General features: G+C 38.6%; 1 protein-coding gene across 3 annotated transcripts in view; it reads right to left on the bottom strand.

Annotated features, from left to right (window-relative positions):
* The window catches only part of LOC306844072 (receptor-type tyrosine-protein phosphatase kappa), a 185,958-nt gene that overhangs the window by 3,781 nt on the left and 159,543 nt on the right, over positions 1–22,634 (bottom strand). Inside the window, exons 15-29 of one of the 3 annotated variants that reach the window (XM_079375947.1) lie at positions 19,293–19,322; positions 17,471–17,631; positions 13,702–13,886; positions 12,386–12,473; positions 11,486–11,562; positions 10,774–10,810; positions 9,490–9,587; positions 8,509–8,625; positions 7,760–7,914; positions 5,569–5,704; positions 4,916–5,065; positions 3,981–4,154; positions 1,858–1,989; positions 879–1,004; positions 586–749 (exon numbers count right to left, since the gene is read on the bottom strand). In XM_079375947.1, coding sequence (XP_079232073.1) covers positions 586–749; positions 879–1,004; positions 1,858–1,989; positions 3,981–4,154; positions 4,916–5,065; positions 5,569–5,704; positions 7,760–7,914; positions 8,509–8,625; positions 9,490–9,587; positions 10,774–10,810; positions 11,486–11,562; positions 12,386–12,473; positions 13,702–13,886; positions 17,471–17,631; positions 19,293–19,322 — 1,830 coding nt within the window. The remainder of the gene's footprint in view (positions 1–585; positions 750–878; positions 1,005–1,857; positions 1,990–3,980; positions 4,155–4,915; positions 5,066–5,568; positions 5,705–7,759; positions 7,915–8,508; positions 8,626–9,489; positions 9,588–10,773; positions 10,811–11,485; positions 11,563–12,385; positions 12,474–13,701; positions 13,887–17,470; positions 17,632–19,292; positions 19,323–22,634) is intronic. The other 2 variants (XM_079375948.1, XM_079375949.1) reach the window with 2 other exon arrangements.

The following is a 22,634-nucleotide window of genomic DNA, read 5'->3' as shown; positions in this document are numbered from 1 at the left end:
CTTTTGTGCTCCAGGGTAACATTTGGTGAACTATCCCTTTAAACAGAATTTAAGCCATAATTACTTCAACATTATTTTATATGTCAATTTCATTTACGCAGGATAAATAATTGAAGCATAAAGCATAAATAATTGTAATTATGCTTCATAAGTAAAGTGTAGAAAAGTGACTTGACCAGTCAAAATACCAGTTATAGTTTGCTTTTTATGTGATGTGTGGGTAAATCGGATGCCAGTGAGAATGGTGTGAGAGTGGCAAATCATTCACAGACAATACACTGACAGGAAATACTGATGAGAGATTAGGGGGGGGGGGGGGGGGGGGGGGGGGTCAAGTATGGTGACCCATATTGAGAATTTGTGCTCTGCATTTAACCCATCCAAGTGTACACACAGTAGTGAACACACACCCAGAGCAGTGGGAAGCCAATGCTGCGGTGCTCGGGGAAGCTATGAGTATTAGAGGAAGCTATGAGTAGACTATGAGTAGACTTTGTGGTCTGACTTTCTGTCTGTCCAAAAGTAAAACTAGCTACTAATTAATACACAAACAGATGCTTCTGGTCTCTGTACATCGGTACTCACAGGCAGTGTATAATAGTGCGTCCATCGCCTTCCTCACATTCCTCCTGCCATTTATCCACCTGGAGGATCAGCTTGAGGAACGAGCGCTTGGAGGCGGGAACTTCCCTATGACCCGCCCATCCCAGGTACTGGAACTGACGGACCATCAGGTAACCTTCCTGAGGCTTAGGACACACACACACACACACACACACACACACACACACGTGTAACTATGCACTTCTGCCCAAGACCAGTGTACAGCTCTGCACTTTGTTGCAAAACAATCAATGGGTTCATTTGGAAAAACTCACCCTGGTCAGGTTGCATATCCTGAAAAGACGACTAATGACATCACAGTCCATAGAGCAGGATATGCAGTCCACCTGTACAGGGCCGTATCTTAGCATTCCCTCCTCCGGCCAGTACTGAGGACAACCCTGTACACACCAATTACACACGGATCAAACACACACAGGAGTCACTGACAGTTAACCTGCTGTTGCATTAGGGGAATAGTTCACCCCAAAGTAAAGATTTGTAGAAAATGTACTCATCATCAGGCCATCCAAGATTAGGATGAGTTTGTTTCTTCATCAGGTTTGTATAAATGTATCTCTGCATCAGTGTCTCAGCAATGGATGCTCTGCATTGAATGGGTGCCGTCAGAATGATAAAGCTGATAAAAACATCACAATAATCCACACCACCCCAGTCCATCAGTTAACATCTTGAGAACACAAAGACTGAAACAAATCCATCATTAAGATGTTTTAACTTTAAACCAAGTTCATAAGCCATAATAAATTCCCCCAGTGAAAAACCACCTCATTTGAATAAGGTGAGAAATATGCATATATCAGGCAAAAGTTTAAAGTTAAAATGTATTAACTTGGTTTTTTTTTGTCTTCTCAAGACATTAATTGGACTGGAGTGGAGTGGATTATTGTGATGTTTTAATCAGCTGTTGGACTCTCATTCTGACGGCACCCATTCACTGCAGAGCATCCATTGCTGAGACACTGATGCAGAGACACATTTCTCCAAACCTGATGAAGAAACAAACTCATCTGCATCTCAGATGGCCTGAGGGTGAGCACATTTCTAGCAAATGTTTTATTTTTGGGTGAACTATTCCTTTAAACACGCAAAATAAACATTCATTCTGGCTCAACATATACATATTGTTTTCCACTGTCTTCACTCACTAACCAACTGATCTTTGATGTCTTCTCATTCTTTAAATATACATTGCACAAATATGTTGTAGGAGAATCAACAACACAATCTCACCTGGGCCAAATCGATCTCGTTCAGCATGACGATGGAGGTGCATCCATAATCATACACCAGCCTCCAGAAGTCCTTGACGGTGTTAGGTAATGGATGCTGGGTCATGATGAACGCGGCCGGCTGCCTGTAGCTCTGCATAACATACAACATAATGTACTTCCTTCAAACACTCTGCTTTCTGACACTTACGCACAACCAAGATGAAGATGGGCATTTTTCAGGATGGCCGATGTGTGAATGTGTATGATCATGCAAGGACCACTGTGAGCGTTCAACATGAAAGAATTATGTAAACGGGTGTCGTTTCCTGCATGTGCGTCTCTGTGGATATGTCAGTGTGATAAATGTACATCTCTGTAAGTGAATAAATGCATTCTTTTTTCTTGGCATGCTGTAGAAAACCCAGTATAGAGAGGTTGAATGGAAAGTGCGGACATACCACTAAAGCCACGAAACAAATCCAGTCTAACAGAGGCAGAACTGAATCAGAAATTACCTGGTATTCTTCTGATGGCTTGGTTAAAAAAAGTCCAAGAGTTTGTGAAGCGTACGAGGAAGCGATTTAAAATTACCCTCTAAAATCACAACTTTTTGAGTTCAGCTGTCAAAATAGCTGATAGTGGCTGTGTGATCACCATCTCCCAGGGTCAGAGGTCATCGGCTGTGGGATGTCACTGACCGAACACGCTCTCAGATATACAGACGATTATGTGCATGTCGGAAAACTGTGATCTACACTAGATAGCTAATTCACTACAGTACTTACACAGACAGCCATGACATATGAAGCACTAGGAGATGTCACTCACAGATCAATCTAGATCCTAAACAAATGCATTCTCAAATTAGAAACTGAAAATTCACTCGCCCCCATGTCATTTCAGACCCGTTTGGCTTTCTTTCTTCTGTGGAAGACAAAAGGAGAGTTTTGGAGGAATCTTTAGGCGGCTACTTTCCATATAGTGAAATCATGCAGTGACCAAGAGCTGTGATGCTCAAAACACAGTAACAGTAGTTCACACAACTCAAGCTGGAAGACCTCTAAAGTCATATGGTAGTGTTGAACGAGGAACAGATTCAGATCACAGATTTTGTGCTTCTGTTCAGTTACAAGTGCATAAGTGAATATGGACTACTTTTACGGTGGTGTCTAGCCTTTTTTTGTAGCTTGATAGTAACTGGCCACCATTCACTTTTGTTGTATGGAAATAAATACAGTGTTAAAAATCTCCAGTTGTTTACCACAGAAAGAAGGGGGGAAAACATCCAGATTTTGAATGACTTGAGGGTGAGAAATGATGGCAGAGCGTTCAGGATTTGGGTGAACTTGTCCTTTAATAAATGACAAAATTGACACTCTAAAGCAAAAGATTCACACTTACACTTACCCACAGTGTTACTAAAATAATTTGGACTCTTATTATTTTTGAAAACCCAAATGAAAGAAAGTTCAATTTTGGACCACATACAGCCATCAAGAAGAATTCATTAATTACACTACTAATTGAATGCTTCATTAATTCAAGACAAATAATCGTATTGCTGATCTACATGACACTATCACCACGTTATAGAGCGACTGGAATAGGTTTGAAAGTGGCTCACGCTAACATCTGTCCCACTCAAAGGACTTGCCACCTGGATTTGTCTCTAGCTTTCTGTAGCTCCGTTCCAAAATCCAATGAGAGATCTCGCTGTCTGCTATCTACACAGACAGCTGCGCTCTAACGCAGCACGGAAACTCACAAATGACTGATCTGAGATGCTGCACATCGGCACACAAGTGAGGGACTGACTCAGTAGAGTTGGATGTTAGCATGTTGCATTAAAAATCCACAGCATAAATACTGGAGTAAAACACTTATATTTTTATCAAACTGAACTGTTGTTATCAATATGTTTACTATTACTTTTAGTATTGTGTGTGTATTTTTTTCTGGGACTGACTGATCTTGTACATGCTGACTAAAACAAGGTATCTCAGAAGGCAGCAATGTTAAGTTGCCTACCTTTTGGCTGCCCTCAAATCTTACCTCCGTTGGCAGCTCACTAGGTTTTGGAACAGAGCGTGTGTCTAACATAAAGGAGACGAGGAAAAGAGAGCGCGAGGAAGCCATACTTACATCCATGAGCGCTGCATTGATGTAGTTGCTGCTCTCTCCGTCAATGGTGATGAGGAAGGGCAGGCAGCGGTCAGGCGGGAGGTTGTCCATGAAGCGGTTCTTGTCGTGATTTCGAGGAAGGAGTGCAATGCTGCAGTCTTCAGGCTGAGGCTGAGGGGTCACTGAGTTCAGCGTCTGCACAGGAGAGAGTGGACACCAGCAGGTGAGGGCAGATTCTGCTGCTTTCGTTGCTAATGTCAAAGGCCATGTGTCCAATCCAACTGCATCGTATGCCATTTGGTAGAAACTAATCAAATGAACCAGATGCCAACACAAACAGGTTGTGTGACATGCTTGCATCTTCAAAAAGCATGAATAAAACTCTGCAAGAATACAAAACTATGCGAGAATTCTTTAAATTAGTGCCGTCAAGTGATTAATCACATCCAAAATAAGAGTTTTTGTTTACATAATATATGTGTGTGTACTGTGTATATTTATTATGTATATATAAATACAAACACATGCATGTATAAGAAAAATATGTTTATATATGAAATATATTTATATATAATATAAAATATATAAATGTATATGTATTTTCTAAATATATACTGTATGTGTGTATTTATATAATAAACATACAAAGTACACATACATACATTATGTAAACAAAAACTTGTATTTTGGTTGTGACAGCACTAGTTTTAAATCTGGTGTTCAATGCTGTGAATTATTACCTACCAAATCCACCAAGAGATGCTGAAGCCAAACAATAAATGATGCTGCATATTTAAAATGAATAAAATAGTGTTTGATTGTAAGGACATATTTGTTTCATTTGTTGAACAAACTTTGGATTTTTGTGTTGGGTCTCCACTGGATGTCCATGTAAAGTCTGGGTCCTGAAGGAAAAGCACAGCCGTGAATAATAAGCAACAGCATCTGTCAGGTACCTGGAATTCGTCTTTGAGGTGAGAGGAATTGCTCTGAGAGTCGATGCGGATCATGTCGTAGTACGCGGCTTTGAACTCGCACACGGGAATCGCAGTCTCGCCACACAAACACGCCTCCAGGATGGCATCGTGGATGAAAATGTACTGCTCCTGAGAGCCAGAGGAAAACCAGGGATTGTGTGTCATCAATACACGCGCTTTTATTTTTGACAACCCTACAAAACTGCAACACTTGTATTAAATAACACCTATTTTGTTTTAAGGAACTCTGAATTCATTCACTTTGAAATGCATCATAGCAGCAAGACAGATACTATAGCACGGCTGACTGCTTTGTTGTTGTAAATAGTGCAGAAATGCAACAGTGGCCCTTAGTGGTCAGGACTGAGGTTTCCTTCTACAATAGATGTTTTATAGAGGTCAATGCGGCTGCACTGTAGGCCTCTGAACATGCACTTTTAGGTACTGGCAGTAATGGCAAAAGCATGTTTTTGTATGCTTAACTAAATGAAATTGTGTAAACTTGAAAGCTAAAACAAAATCAGAACTAACATTATGAATTTGATAACCAGTGGCGTCCTAAAAATATATTTAGTGGGGAGAAAATCTTAGAGGACCATAATCAGCATCACGATCGAGGCATGCAAACACACCTCAGTCTGAACCATGTTGATTCTTCTGGAACGCAGAGCTTTGACGCAGTTGTAGATGTCCACCACCCCTTCTCTCTCTGCCATGTCCAGCATGATGTCAATCACGATGTAACATCCCGTCCGGCCGGCTCCCGCACTGAAACGGACAGAGCAGGGAAGAAAATCGATTTCATCACTGATCAAACAATCCAAGTCTAAAAGCAGCATAGAGATGAGAGCAGTGCACTGAGCAGTGGCTCACTGTTTTATAAATCCTATCAGAGCTGTTTGTAAAGCTTCATTATGTACAAAAACTAGAGTCTAAAGACATTTTTGATTAAGTTAAAGATGTAGTTCATTCATGCAAACTGTCTAAAGCAGAGGTTTTCTCTTTTGTATGAAATTTCCAAGGCATAATTTTTTTAAATACAATAATGTGTAGATTCACATAAATGAAATACATTGCATTAAAATCTAGACATTTAAATTTGGTTTCTTTGCTTAATGTCTTTGTTAAAATTATATCTGTATTTTAAAATATTCCATTTTAATTTGTGCGACATATTTCATGGAATAATTGAAAGTGCTGTCACAATACCAGGGAAATTTCACAATTCTCAGCGCCGATTCTGATACCATAGAAACAACTACTGGAACTATTAAACCATTTTATTTAACTGTTTAAAAATAAAAATATTAAATCATCAAATTTGTTATTTATCTTCCAAATAAGTACAAGTTGCTTTAAAGTCAAAGTGAATTAAAGAATTAAAATATTAAAATAAAGAACAAATAACTACATCACGTAATAAAACAAAGTCTATTATTACTATTAGTTAACCATCACTGATTTTTTTTGCTAATATTGCTGTAGCAGATCTATTACTTTACATTTACACTGTAAGACTTACACATTTTATATTTTGACATTTTTAGTTTGACTGAACGGCAGAATAATGCAATGAGAACAAAGACAGCAGCAATCAAAGACTGTCAACCTGTCTGAAAGGAAAAGAAAGCTGCATCATGGGATTGTTTTCTCTTTTTTTGCATGCAACAATGCAGATGAGACCACATCCTGTTCTTGGGGCATGAACGGCAGGCAACGTGGTAATGTTTAAGGGTAAAAGTTTCTGCCAGATGTGTTAAATGAGCTGAGAACCAAGAGTACAAGGTCAAAAGAGCTGTTGTGACTGGCCAACAGTGTCAGATGTGGATGCTGGTACACTGAAGTGTGAGCATGACAAAATAAAGAACCAACCACAAGACCATTCGCATATGCAGAAGAGCTGTGGTAAGACCCTAAGAACAGGAAATGATGTCATGAACCAATGACAATGCATTCTCATCTACAACAAAAGAATCAGTCTCAACAGAGACGGACCTCCAGATTCGACTATGCATTACTTAAGAAAAGGATAGAAAATATCAAGCTGTGGATCTTTCTTCTGATGCTGTACTGTTCATTAAAATAACAATTCATCCAAAAATGAAAATTTGCTGAAAACATGCTACCCCCTCAGGCCATCTGAGATGAGCTGATGAGTTTCTAGAAATGTAGATTTGGAAAAATGTAGCATTGCATCAGTGTCTCAGCAATGGATGCCCTGCAGTGAATGGGTGCCGTCAGAATGAGAGTCCAAACAGCTGATAAAAACATCACAATAATTCACACCACTCCAGTCCATCACTTGACAAGATTGTGATGTTTTTATCAAGACTCTCATTCTGACGGCACCCATTCACTGCAGAGGATCCATTGGTGAGAAAGTGATGCACTGCTACATTTCTCCAAATCTGCTACAATACAGAAACAAACTCATCTACATTTTGGATGGACTGAGGGAAGGAGTACGTTTCCAGTAAATTAACTGTAACTGTTTAAAATTCTGAAATCACCTTCTTGTCTTCAAACCAGTACAAAGCACTTATGATGTTTCATTAGCAATATTTTTCAGTAGCCACTTTTACACATAAAAAACTGTTCAATTGTTGTAAAATTTACAGAATTAATTTTCTGTCATTCACAAATACTACGGCTTTCCATGTTTGATTCATTTTGCTACTATTCACACTCCACCAGAGGCCAACATTAACTGCAAATTATGGTAATACAGCTGGCTACATACATGCTCACATCACCTCTGCATTTCCAGCACATAGGCTGTACAGTATGTGAAGGTGCCGAGCATGTGTTGATGCATTGCTGTACCTGCAGTGGACGACGATAGGCCCAGCGGTGGGAGGGTTGGATATCTTGACTCGTCGGATGAATGACAACAGTCCTGTAGCGTGATACGGGACCCCATGATCGGGCCAGCCAGTGAAGTGAAACTGCTTTACCTCTCGCACCTCGTTAAAACCCCTCTGTGAAAATAAGAACAAAAATCCATAAAACACCTGAGCACCTGGAAAAAAGATATATACGTAAAATCACTTTCCCGGCAAATACACTGGCCCCAAAAATTATAACACTAATAGATAATATATCACAGCAAGAGCAGAGAAAGATGCACCAGTGCATTTTACAAGCGAAACATTATTAAAACAGGGGGGTTGAAGTAATGCAACAACAGATGCAGTGTTAAACGTGAAGACAGTCAGTGTTGTGTAACTTCATGTATGTTTGTGGTTTGAGGACAGTGTTGTGGTTCCTCTGCTTGGACACCTGGGTGAACTTGATGAAGATCTGACATCATACATCCACTAGCAATCACCATAATGATTGTTTTGAAGTATATGTATGAATAAATGTGATTTTAGTGAAAAGATCCTGCAGCATTTGACACATGCAGATGCAGACTCTTCATCTAATGAAGTCACATATTTATACCTGTGACCTAAGTGTTCAAATACTGTATTAAACGTATTTCCTTCAGGGTTACAGAATATTAGCCACACTTACCACGCTAGACAGAAGGTTTAAACAATAAACCTTAAACATGGTCAAAATAATCTTACCCTCTCCAGAGTGAAAGTCCTGACAACGTATTCTGCGAGCGGCTCGACCTCCACAAACGTCACTTTGAAATCTCCATAAACTTCAGCATCATCTGGCCAGTACTTATAGCATTTCACCTACAGGAGGATGAGACCCATCAAACGTAAAATACAGAGCAAATCACATGCACTCCAACGCAAACACAGTCTTGAATACAGTAACTATACTGCAACACACATGCATCTTGATTCACAACAGTCTGAATTAATCATTAAAATCTTAAAGCTGAAATCTTGCTTAAATGCTTTAAGTTGTGAGTGATCACTATGATATATCCATTATGATATAAAGACTGCTGTGAAATCAGTTCAAATACACTCGTGTATAATGATATAATTAACAAAGCATGCACAAATGTACAAAATACATACACAGACATGCTTCAACCCTTTGAGAAGTGTCTAAAAAGTTTTTTTATTTTGGTAACACTTACAATAAGGTGTCCTTTGATAACATTAGTTAATGCATTGATTAACATGAATGAATCATGAACAATACATTTATTACACTATTTACTCATCTTTGTTAATGTTAGTTAAAACTAGTGTTGTTCATTGTTCATGTTAGTTCACAATGTTAACAAAAACAACTTGTGATTTTAATAATGCATTAATAAATGCTGAAATTAACATTAACTAAGATTAAAAAATGCTGTAGTATTATTCATTCTTAGTTCATGTTTACTAATGTAGTTAGTTATTGTTAACTAATGAACCTTATCGTAAAGCGTTACCATTGTTTCTTTCTTTTGATTTTGGGATGAAATATGACCTGTTTCTAACAGGCTTTGTGAGATTCATCCATTTTTGTCACTTCGAGCAGATGAATTACTAGTCCTCGCTCACTCTTCAAAAGGTTTTTGCAGGCAGGGGCCTTCACAGGTCACATCACAGAGCACAAAAACACACAACGGCCCCTCAGCAGGCAGTATAGCGACATACCCGGCCCACCTCCACTAGGTTGGTTACCATCACAATACAGGCCGATTGCTCCTGCCAGATCATCCTCCAGAAGTCGTACACCGTCTCGTGGACGGGGCCTGTGGGAAAGCCCAAAGCTTTATTTCTCTAAATATCTGTTTTTATTTGATATCCATCAAATTTTTAATTTCAGTCATTTATAAAAAAAAATTGGCATCATTTGACAGATTTTGCATTTTAGCAGATTTTTTCTTTTGTGATATAAATAAAGTAGATTAGTGGTATATAAAATGAGTATTGTTTGCAAGTTGATACTTTAAAGAGATATTTCTACATAATTTAACCCATATAAAATAATTAATACACTGAGGTTGATGCAGCAATACTAAATAATATTTTTGACTTAAATAAAACTAGTTCACGTAGATGCTATTTCTTGTGCTTGTCGTTACACAAATGTTTCCAGTACATGTTTCAGTGAATAATTTAGAATTTATGAGTATGCACACTTTTTAAGATGTGTATCAGTTAAAAAACGAATGCAGTTTCCACATATGACGGCAATCCACTTACTGATTATTTGTTACAGTACACTATATTTAGTTCATTATATAGTTAATTATATTTAAAGAGCCCCTATTATGTACTTTTGAAAATGATCTTTCATGCGTGTAACACAGCTGTGAGTGAATGAAAACATCCTGCAAAGTTTTATATCTGAAAGTGCTCCGTGTATAAAGTTATTGTCTCTCAAAAGAAAGAGTCGACTCTGAATCATTGAAACGAGTCGTTTTTAAAACGAATCCCAAGCCGTCTCGTGTTGAAGTCAACATGAAACATTAGCATATTGCCGCACACTTGTTGGTCTTTTAGCGTTGGTCTGAATGAAAATGCAAATTCATTCTTTGCCACTAGGTGCCGCTTTTGGAGCTGTTTCCCTGGTAACGCTGTACACAAAGCAGCACTGCGCTCACAAACACTGCTTTATCAGGCATTACTGGCGAGATGAGATGAGACCAATCAACCAATCACCGCAGATTAGCGTCACGCAAACGAGGGGTTTGGAAAAATGAATCGTTGAGCGAATCGTTTGGGAGTCATTGAGCAAGTAAGGTAAAAATAAATGCATATTATAAGACACTAAAAGTGTATTTTGTCCTTGCATGCATGTCAACCTGTTGTTGGGGACTCCCAAAACCAAAATATGAACCTTTCATAACCCATAATAGGGGCACTTTAAACATCAGTCAGTTTTTGTTCTTGGCAACAAAAAAAAAGACGATTAATTCAGACTTCCTCGTTTACCTTGAGTTGCGATGTAATGGCTGGGCCTCTGGTATCCCTGCAAGAGAAACAAAAACAAGAATTTGTTGGAGGCAGCAAACAATTGAAATCTGAGAGTAATTCATTTCACTGTGGGCTATGCAAAACTGTGCTAAATTACGCTTTTAAGAGTTTCGTTTTGAGACTTGTAATCTCAACACATACACGCACACACATCACGATTTCTACGGGTTAAACACACACTGCAGGGAGACCCGACATCAAATCCCCCTCCCACGAAAACTAAAACACACGACACCAAAATCATGAGCGTTAACTGAAACACAGGCCAGGGATGTTAACATGCATGACGCCCACGCCACAGGCAAAGCAGATGAGTCGCGGCACAAGGAGGAGCGACAGAATGGACGTGTGGCGGCGCAAGCAGCTCCATGCAGATGACCTTCGGGGCATGGATGGGTGAGACAGAGAGGGGAAGTGTGTTCGAATGTGCCTACAGTGATACTTACATCCCTGTACAGCCAAATCTACCGCCCCAAAATCAACCGCATAAGAGTGAGAGAGAGCACAACAATGTCAGTGAGTCAGCAAGCACCTCCAACAAGGAAGAAAAGAAAGCTGTAAATTGTGTATAGTTGAGACAAAGGCATGCATAAAAGACCTCACATACGAGGGAGGGAGAGACGTTTCTCACACGTTCGCCAATGGAGGAGGAGGCGGCATCGCCACTTACATCAATGTAGTTGGCATTTATGTAGTCAGAGGACGGGTCATCTTCCATTGGCTGCAGGATCACTCGAGAATGATCGTCTACAGCGCGACACACGGCAAACAGAGCAGATTCAGGACAAAAACAGCGTTGTGTTGGCATGCTGCTGACTGTGTGCGCTAGGAAACAAGCTTCTAAAAAGCTCTTACGGTGCATGAAAACATGTCCTGGTCATATTTCACCTCAAAATCATTTGGGAAAAATATAAAAAAAATGATTATTTAAGATAAAGATTATTTGCAGAGTGACGTTATTCTTTATGACGCCTGAGCACATTTTCTCTCATTATCTCTCATTTCCTCTCAAAGCTGCTTTGCTATGATTGGTATCATAAAAAGTGCTATACAAATAAAAAAAAAATATATATATTTCTCATTACCACAATGCGTCCAGACGTTTACCTACTGAGTTTATTCATAATTGTACAGAAATAAAATTCACGAATGAAAATCATGTCATACAGACACAATGACCAGTTTAATAAGCATAATTTAAACGAATAAAGTTGATGCTAGCAACACCAAGGTCATAGGTTTGATTGCCCGGGAATGCATGAACCGATGCATACCTTTATTGCAATGTAAAGCGCTTTGGATAAAAGTATCTGGCAAATGTAAATGAATGCAAAATCTTACTAAAATAAGCCTCATTTTTTATGTGCACATTATAATATCTTAAGATGTTGGGGTGAAATATGACTCGTTCTTGATGTTCATCTTTAAAGCACCAGCACATGTTGGTTTTCTAAAGAGCAACAGAAAAAATTTTCTCCAAAAGGTTCTTTATTGACTACAAAACCATCTAAAAAAGGAGAGTGTTTGGAGCCAGATATGAAGTGTACTAGACAATATCCTACACTCTTACATGCAATGATGTTCCCGTATCGATTCTTCGTTCGATTTTGCTCTTTCTTTGCTGCATCCCAGGAAGCAGACTGACCCTCAAAGAAGCTCTGGAGAGAAACACAGAATTAATTACAACACAGCCAACGGAGGGCTTAAGTGAATCAATATCCTAATTTACTCATATTTTCATCATATCTGACAACATCAGCACAATACAGTAGTTTGAATTTGCTCTATGTGCATGGAAATACATGTACATTTGTTCACTGAACAGTTAAGGAAGCATCAAGCGCTCTCAGCAGCTGAAACAAAACAAATTGTTCTGCATCTGGCACACAAACTCCACTGATCAGATTGTGGTTTCATGAAATAAACCGCCAACACTCCTTGCCTGCAACCAGCAAACTCATCAGTGCAAAACGTGTGGGTAAAATGCTGTGGAGGAGGGGTTTCAACGACTTCTTGGAGAAGTGTGACATGTTTTGGATGTTAAAAACATAGTTCACCCAAAAATGAAAATTGTGTGAAAATGAAAATGTGCTCACACTCAGGCCATCCGAGATGTAGATGAGTTTGTTTCTTCACGGGAACAGGTTCAGAGAAATTTAGCATTAATCACTTGCTCAACAATGGATCCTCTGCAGTGAATGGGTGCCGTCAGAATGAGAGTCCAAACAGTTGATAAAAACATCACAATAATCCATGAGTAATCCACTCCACTCCACTCCAGTCCAGCAATCTGTCACATGATCTGTGCATATTTCTCTCCTGATTCATATGAGATTCCTTTTTCACTTGAGGAAGTGTTATTATGGATTATGAGCTCATATTCTAGCCGGAAGCAGCAGTTTGAAGTTAACTCCTTAATGTTGGATTTGTTTCATCTTTTGTCTTCTCCAGATGTTAACTGATGGACTGGAGTGGTGTGGATTATTGTGATGTTTTTATCAGCTGTTTGGACTCTCAATATGACGGCACCCATTCACTGCAGAGCATCCATTGCTGAGACACTGATGCAGAGACACATTTCTCCAAACCTGATGAAGAAACAAACACATCTTGGATGGCCTCAGAGTTGAGCACATTCGAAGCAAATTGTCTTTTTTTTTGGTAAACTATTGCTTTAAAATAGTTCCATAGTTCTCTGAACAATGGAAGACAGAGGGCAAGGTTTGAAAGCAATCTTTATTGTTTCCAGTTATTTTTGGTGATTCGGAAATGACACACTTTAGGTTTAAGATCACTTAAGGGTTCGTCATCAGTCATCAGTCTGTGTGTGCAAGCACTAGACTGACAGCTTTGACTGTTGTTTTTTTCGCGTGTTCACGGTCTAACCTCATACTCCTCTTTGAAGCCATAACTGTCGGAGGTCTTCATCAGATTGATGTGCTGCAGCAGGTCGGCCACCCGTATGGCAGGATGGAGCTGTCCGGTCTGATAGGGCGACTCGGTGCCCTCGCAGTGGTAGCGTGGGATGTCCAGAAGTCTGCTGTTCTCAGCCGCTGCCGTGTGGTTCTCATCTGAGAAAGGGGATGGGAAAGATTTATTGGAACGCACACTGATGGCTTCAGACAAACCTTTGTACATGCTAAGCTCAAAGGACTCGACACACACACACGCAAAACCTCACAAATGCATATACAATCCCAGAGTTGTGCACTCTGAACAGGACAGAGGCGTTTCTTCACACACACTTACCAGTAATAGGCACTTATGGGGCAGCGGGAGAGAAAAGAGTTGTTTAGTTCAGCGTCAGCTCAAACATACGGGCTCTGTAGTACAGCTGATGGGGTGATATGGACTAAACATATACAGAACACAGCTACAGGACACTAAGACGAGGGGGAGCACAAACAAAGCCACTCTCTACATCACATCCAGACTGCTAGACTTTTGCATTTTTAAAGGCACTTCAAATTCCACTTTAGTTGCTGTTTTTGTGGAGATGCGGAGGCCACATACATGTGTATATATATATATATATATATATATATATTTTAGTGCTGTCAAACGATTAATCGTGATTAATCGCATCCAAAATAAATGTTTATGTTTACATAATATATGCGTGTGTGCTGTGTGTGTATATATATATATATATATATATATATAAATAAATAAAAATACACACACATGCATGTATATATTTAAGAAAAATATGTTACGTTTATATATTAAATATATTTATATATGATCAAATTGATATGAATATAAATATATGCATGTAAATATTTTCAAAATATATGCTGTATGTGTATGTCTTTATATATACATAATAAATATGCACAGTACAATTACATATATTACGTAAACAAAGATTTATTTTGCATGCGATTAATCACAATTAATTGTTTGACAGCACTAATATTATATTTATATCGGACCACAAGAGACACCTCTGAATATTATCAAATGCACAGGAATCGCAACTACAGGAAATGATTTACAAGCAACCTCTGTTGATTCTCGAGAACAAAGACGAGCGCACATTTTAGAGTTGCTTCTACACAGCACTCGCCTACATCTTGACAGAGACACTTGTTAAGGTTTCTGCAGACTTTGATAATCAGACTTTATTCGGTCACAACTTGTAAAGGACTAGAACTTCTCTTCATTGCAGATGTCAGAAAGATGCAGCTGTTTGGATGAAGTGTTGTCCTCTACACTTCAGCGCTGTCTCTGCCAGAGCCGTGGCCTAAGGGGACGTTTTAATACCCCACCGTCATCATCATCATCACACCGCTGTAGAAAACGTCTTCTTTCTAGCTTGTTCTGTCATGTTAGCTCTATGTTAGCATCTGACACTGTTAACCCAGATTACTGGAGTTATATTAGGTTTACGAGTAAGCTGTCAGTTCAGTTTCGCCATCATCCCACGAGCTCCGGGAACACTCATAATGTCATGTGGGTGCTGCGACAGTGTGTGTGTGATGAGGCTAAACCATACAGAGCAGTGCTTTCCAGTTGATTCAGCTTCCATGTTTTTACACTGAGCATCTGGTAGTTCTTAAAATGTTTCAGTAAAGTGAATCTTTTAATGATAAATTATTAATATCCCTTGTGAAAAAGAACACTTTAGCATACTTATACATAATATATGTGATATACTGTATATAGACACTTAATTCCACGTTAATTTAAATGTAATGAAAATGCCTTATAGTTTAAATTAATATTAAATACAATGATTTTGACCCACTCAAGTAGGATTTCAGAACATATTTAAATGTAATTTCATGTGGTTAAATATGGTTAAAGTGTTACTGCTGAATGTACTGACAAAGATTTATGATAAACTAAAATATACTCTCTATATGTCGTTTGTGCTTGTAATTACACATTTATAATGAAGTTTAACATTTTTAATATATATAAACTTTAAATGTAACATCAAATAACACACTAGAATTCTAATCAAGATCTCAACCCATCAAGTGTACTTCTCTGAAGCACAACAAAAGACTAAAACATGATTTAAAATCTACTGAAAAGCAAAACTGTTAATTTGACATTATTATAAAGTGCACTTTGTAATAATGTCAGAACATAGTCAGTAGATTTTTCTGCTGTCTGTGACCTATCAGACATGCAACCCACCAGTAGAGAAACTTGGTGATATACTGTAGAGTAGATATTGTGTGTGTGTGTGTTTACTTTAGATGACCAAAATTCCTAAAAGTCCCCAAGTGAGCTAAATGTGATGCAACCTCTCCTTAGGGACATATATAGTATTATTTTAAGGGTAGTGTTTGGGTTCATCTGTAGTAATTATAATTACACTTATATAAAAACAATAAAAAACTACAGTATGTCCTCATTTAGTAAATGTGTGTTTCCACTGTAGCAGAAAAGCAGTACGTCTTCTTACTTTAGGTGAGCGATGACTGTGCTTTCTTTCAACACACACAGTCATCACTAGTCGTTTTACCAGACATCTGTAACATCCTGGGATTTGAGTCTTCAAGCACAGTAGTTCTCCATCTATACCTACAGGCTCCCTGCGCTGCATGTTTTTGATCCAACTTGACAATAGTAGATTCCATCCGGGCTGAACCGGGCGATTCAGTTTAATGTGCAATACAGGAGGAGCCGTGGAAATGATTGAGAAACCCTGTACTATGTAACACAACAGGAACATGGTGGGGGGGCTACATGAGTGATGCATGCTGGGTAATGAAGGTCTTTATGTGCAGCAGGAGTACTCAGCTCAATTCAGTTCGCTCAACCTGAATCAAACATTACCTCATGACTTGAAGTTATTTAACTAATTGTGTTTGGCTGGAAATATGGACAAATTAAAGACAACATGAAATTGTGTTTCACTTCCATTGCAAAACTTACTAATTATGTAGGGAAGGGCTTTATTGAAATAATTTTGATTTGATTAGATTGGCCTATATTGTTGGTTAATATTATTTCCTTGCTCACACCTCTTTTTTTTACTGTAACATGCACTGATTTAATGTAATTAAAAGACCAAATGACATACTAAAACAAGTCAACTGGATTTCATGTTGTCTTTGAGCCATAGCACAGGCTGAACTGAATTGCTCTGTTGAAACTCCAGTGATCCAGTCACAGACACACCATACACCCAATCCTCACCTAATACAGCTGTCGGCACGAGAGGGTCATTAGGCACTGCAGAGAAACATGCAGAGTTATCATAAGCAAAAACTCAAGAGCTGAGGATGTTCAGAAACTGAAATCAGAGCGGGAGTCTTACTGCTGCGTCTGCACTTGAGATTTTACTCACAATTCAACAGAAGCGCTATCGAACGTGGGTGCGTTTTGCACGATATCAGGTCATTACGAATAACTAGCCTGGATGCCTTGTGAATTGCAGAGGCGCACTGATCGCATTAAATGCGCTTGCATTGGGTTGAGCAAGAGAGAGGTAAATAATCTAAACTACCGGGGTTATAGAGCAAAAAGAAAATGTTGTTATTGCACACACTTTCTTCCCGTGGGCTTTGGGTGCGTTTCGGTTTTTACCATGTTTTCCGACACATATCAAACGGAAGTTTCAAAATCCTCAGACAAGCTCGATATGATTCTACAATGTTCCGTGTTGACGTTATGTAAGGTGCACTTGAGTACTCACAGCGGTTGCTGAAGTTGTGCGAGTCCATGAAGGTGACGGACATGGGCTCCTCGGCGTGCAGAGTGCTCTGGTCTGCATAACTGCGATCCATGGAGTTGACCATGTGTGTCATCTCCTGACGGGTGTTTCCGATGGCATCCTTGCGCTTCTTGGCGAGCTTCCTGATAAGCCAATTAAAGACAGAATCATTAAAGATCTACTACTCCAGAAAACAGCATCACTGCACCCTTCACCCCACCCAAAGCACCCACATGTAGGAATACACAACAGACAGGAGAGAGAAGAAGGGATGATCCGAAAGGAAAGCTTTAGTTCTGTGGTAAAGGACAACTTTGAGGAAACTTTTAGGAAATACTTGCAAATTAGTGGATGTGATTCAGAGAAATAAAACCATGCCTGTTCAAACTAAATCAAACTGCTCTCTTTGTCTATTTGAACACGTTTTACAAAAAATAAATAAATAAAGTTACTACTTTACCGTTTCAAAATTTGGCATTTATGAGGGATTTTGTTTGTGTCAGTGCAGGTCATTTTATGCTTGAAATTGTTATTCAAAATTTGATCAAATATATATTTGTTTCGTTTTGCATACACAAATTAGTGAAAAGAGCTGTTGTATTCTTGACTAACATAACAACAATAAAACTGCAGAAAATAATGTTCTTAATCAGCATTTTTGTCTTGTTTTCATGAACTGCATGACAAAATGTGATAGGAACTTGTTACAGTGCAATTAACCTAAGATTTCAATTATATTAATGTAGATCAAGGCTGTTTCTTCTTTTTAGTTAAAATAGCAAAAATATTTGACTTATTTTTGCAAAATGTTCATTCAAAGATTAAGGATATGGAAATCTAAAGAAAGGCTATAATTCAGGATTTACGTGTACAAAATGACATCAAGAACATCACGATTTATGAGGAGAAGCGAGCTCTCAATTTGTCTGAATTATGCACTTTTGCTTCTTGCTTAAAACAAATCAGTCTTGTTTTAAGGATGATTTGTAAAACAAGACTAGATACTGATCAAGACTTTTTTTTTTGCAGTAAGAGATTTTACATGTCAGTGTCAGTTTCTTAAGGTTGTTTGTGTAATTAAGAAAGCATATATAGAACCGATTCATCTGAACTGAAAAATATATTCACTTATCATGGTTTTACTTTTTAAAAACATGACATGTCATGTGATGAAATGCAATGCGGAGCTGTTGAGATGATTTGTAATGCAAACGATTTATGCAATCTCTATTTGTTACAAGATTTCTATGCTCTTTTTGACAAGAATAGATAAAAGCAGCAATCTCTTGATATTTGATTGAGGTTTTTGTCACAGGAACTCTTAGAAAGCCATCAAAGCAGCGCTCGAGTCGCCTGCTAGATTGAGCTGCAGACTAAAGGCCAACCGGGGACACGTGAAAAACACCCTCTTCACCAAATGAATGAATGGATGAGTGTGTGAGGATGAGAGGTGGATGGAGACACGGTGAGTAACTATTCCACACATACCCACACACACCCACACACATGCACACACCCAAAACCAAACCAACCAAACCAAAAAAAAAACAGACGAATAACAGACACAAGTGCAGCATTCTTTTTTCAAATAACACCGCTTGGATGCGACCGTCGCCGAGCATGTCCAAGAGCTACTACAATGCAAAGGAACGTGATTGGTCAAAGCGATTTGTGTTTTCGCTTGAAAAAAGGATACTGCATCTTTAAAAGACTAACAGGACTAGCCATAGACAGAGAGCAGAGAGCCCTGCATGTTAAGTCACCGTTTTGCTTTTGCTTTGGTCTGAGCGTCTCTGTTACTTACAGGTAATATGAGTACGAATAGTAGCTCCTCCTGGCGAGCGAATGAGAAACAGCACAAACAGATGAAGAGATATTGGTGAGAGCAATGTGGGAATCAACCGTACCAACAGAAGCAACAGATATCTAGTCAACAGCAGTTCTGATGGAAGCTTTTAGCCTGATCTCTGATTGAAACATGCATGTCTTGTACATTTGCGTGCAATCTGAAACCCTATTCACTTGACAGGCGTCAGTTAGAAGGAGGAAAAGAAACAAAACGCAATCAGAACATGCCAAATCTCTGGCTGCTCGATTTCATCATGCATTTCAGACGGTCTGACTTGATAAATCACTGCAATAAACCTTGAAGCACAGATGATTTAAAAATATTCAAAAAGCCATTTTTAAAGAAAAGAAAAAGAAAAGTGGAGCACATAACCAAAAAATGCTGCAAATCATGCAGACTTCCTGCAAAACGAGCAGCGTCAATGACCACTGTTTTAAAGATGCAGTATCTTCAGTTTGACCGGACAACATTGATTATCCATTTCTCAGTTGGAAAAGAGCCATTTGTATGTCGAGGTTCAGCATATGCACATATTAATTCATTTTAATAGAATGGTAAAACACGCAAAAATGAAGCCGCCACAAACTAAAGGTCCCACTTCAGTGAAATGTGCTTAAATGTGTTGCACTACTCCTAAATACTCCACCTAAATAAAGTGTGGTTAGTGAAACAAAAACAGATTTGTTTGAAATGATTTCCTTTCACATGAGACGAAGACTCAAATACTTTGTCTCAGTAAGATCGCCTAGCATCGTACAATCATGGGAGACAAATATGGCATTTCTACAACAGCAGCACCAGCCAGAAGCGTCTGCCTTTGCGTGGCGCTGTATCCGCAGCAACAAGTGTCAGTTTAACATGTTGCATCTCTTATTTAGGAAAATGAATGGAAAATGCAGCTTCTAAGTACTACTGCACAGAATGAATGAAGAATGGAGGAGGATAAAGAATCAGTGCTAGTGCTGTTAGGTCAGGGTGCTTTATTGGGATATGAAGCCCATTCAACACAAAATAAATAAGCCCACTCAATAACCCTTCATATTTATTGTACACCTCTACAATAGAATCACCAGAACACACAAATGCATCCCAAAAAGAAAGAAAATTAATTTTGAATGCACATAAGACTGATCAGCTTAAATAATATGCTCCACTGTGTGCGTTTACACTAGAACTCACTTCATCTCTGCTTCTGTTACATTTTGTTTAGAGAACTCTGGTTATTTAAAATCGGAGAAATAATCCTTTTACTGATTAAAAGTATTATATTTCTATTTGTTTAATCATCATCATCAGGCTTCAGTATTGCAATATGTAAAGCACATATAAAACATTTCCTTCCTTGAACCCAGCTATTCTAAGATGCTCAAAGGAGCCCTGAGTCTTTAGTTACTGAAGATTGCTCTTGGCTGCCAGTGCAACAATGAATATACAGTACGAACTGTGTGTATTTGAGTGAAAGCAGGAGACCTTCAAAACTCCACAGCATTCAGTTTTCTCACTAGAACTCAACAGGGAAGTTAGAGACATCTAAGGTCAAGAGGGAAGGATGAGGGAGGAGAGACACAACACCTCAGCGAGGGCAGGATCTTTAGGGCTATTTTTTTAAATATCACTAGAATTTAGGAAGGAGAAGATGAAGCTCTGGACACAAAAACATGCTCATTTTAACAGACTACAAGTCACAAGCTACAAATTCATGAAGCTTTCCCCTCAACCAGTCCGAATCCCTTCAGCCATATGTGACCAAGGAGCACAAAAGCAGTCTTAAGTCGCTGGGGTATATTTGTAGCAATAGCCAACAATACATTGTACGGGTCAAAATTATCATTTTTTCTTTTATGCCAAAAAAAATTAGGATATTAAGTAAAAATCATGTTCCATGAAGATATTTTGTAAATTTTCTACTGTAAATATATCCAAACTTCATTTTTGATTAGTAATATGCATTGCTAAGAACTTCATTTGAACAACTTTAAAGGTGATTTTCTCAATATTTTTATTTTTATTTTTAATTTCAAATAGTTGTATCTCAGCCAAATATTGTCCTATCCTAACTAACCATACATCAATTGAAATATTATTTATTCATTTGGTTTTATGGTCCAGGGTCACATATAGTAGGTACTCTCCTAACGAAAGATTACAACAATCTCAGATGTCCTTTTCTCTCTTATTTAAACGTTTAAGAATTGCATTTCCCATGAAAAATACCCAAACATCATTAGAACACAGTATATTCACAATGTAACAAAGCTGCGTATGATTTTCTGCTCATGATGAAGTGAGATTGATTCACACTGGATCTGCACTCTTTGTAAAGGAGCACTATGAGCTTCCCTGCATAACCTCACTATTTATTATTTTTTTAGAGTGTGCTTCCAAATGTAAGTCAACCTATAGGCCTCCTTACATTATAAAGAGAGCTCTTACAAATGATGCCAGCTAATGTTTCCAGTCTGCTCTGTTATGGGCATTGATGTATGTTTGGCAGTGCTTTAAACAGTCTGCTGTTCAAGAAAACGCCACATGATGGAGCCATTAGACAGAAGCAGAAGCAGCAAGAACTGCTGAGAGAGAGAGAGAGAGAGAGAGAGAGAGAGAGAGAGAGAGAGAGAGAGTGTAAAAGTGAAAGTCAGAGTGGAGCAGGATGAGTTTGTCAGATGATCTGGAGGAGGTGAAGGTGCACATAAAACACACCCCCATCAAAACAATGAGCAGAGAGGAGCAGAGCACAGGCTCTTACCGCCGCTGTAACTCATTTACAAAAGATCATCTGAGCAAAACACGCTTTAGACTCGCAGAGTCACGGAGAAACAAACGCTCAGCTTCCTGACATCTACAAACACACTCTGTTCTTTTCCTTCATCTCACAAATACTGAATGTTCACCTCACAGACACACATCAGCTTCCTCTACAGCGCTACACTGAAACACACACATGCAACTTTTCCACTAGAATAATGCTGATTCATGTGATTCTGCTGCAAACGCTCTCAAAACCACACACTTCAGAAACAAACAGCAACCGATTGACATAACTGAATATTATTACTAATAACCTGCCCACAAATAATTGTGCCATATCTCAGGCTTTGTTTACGAATGTTTTGAGAAAAAAAACAACAAAACAAAACTATAAAGTCATTCAATTCAGTGTCTAGACCATATCTCATTCAATGATCAGCTGTTATTCAAATACATCATTTAAAAAAATGTACACATGATATTTGCTACTAATGTTTTTAGATAGACGTGGAAAATAAAGTTGCTGGATATGCTGTGCAGCGTGACATT

The sequence above is a fragment of the Barbus barbus genome (assembly GCF_936440315.1).
Source record: "Barbus barbus genome assembly, chromosome: 24".
Lineage (NCBI taxonomy): Eukaryota > Metazoa > Chordata > Actinopteri > Cypriniformes > Cyprinidae > Barbus > Barbus barbus.
This window is presented reverse-complemented; position numbering and strand designations above follow the sequence as displayed.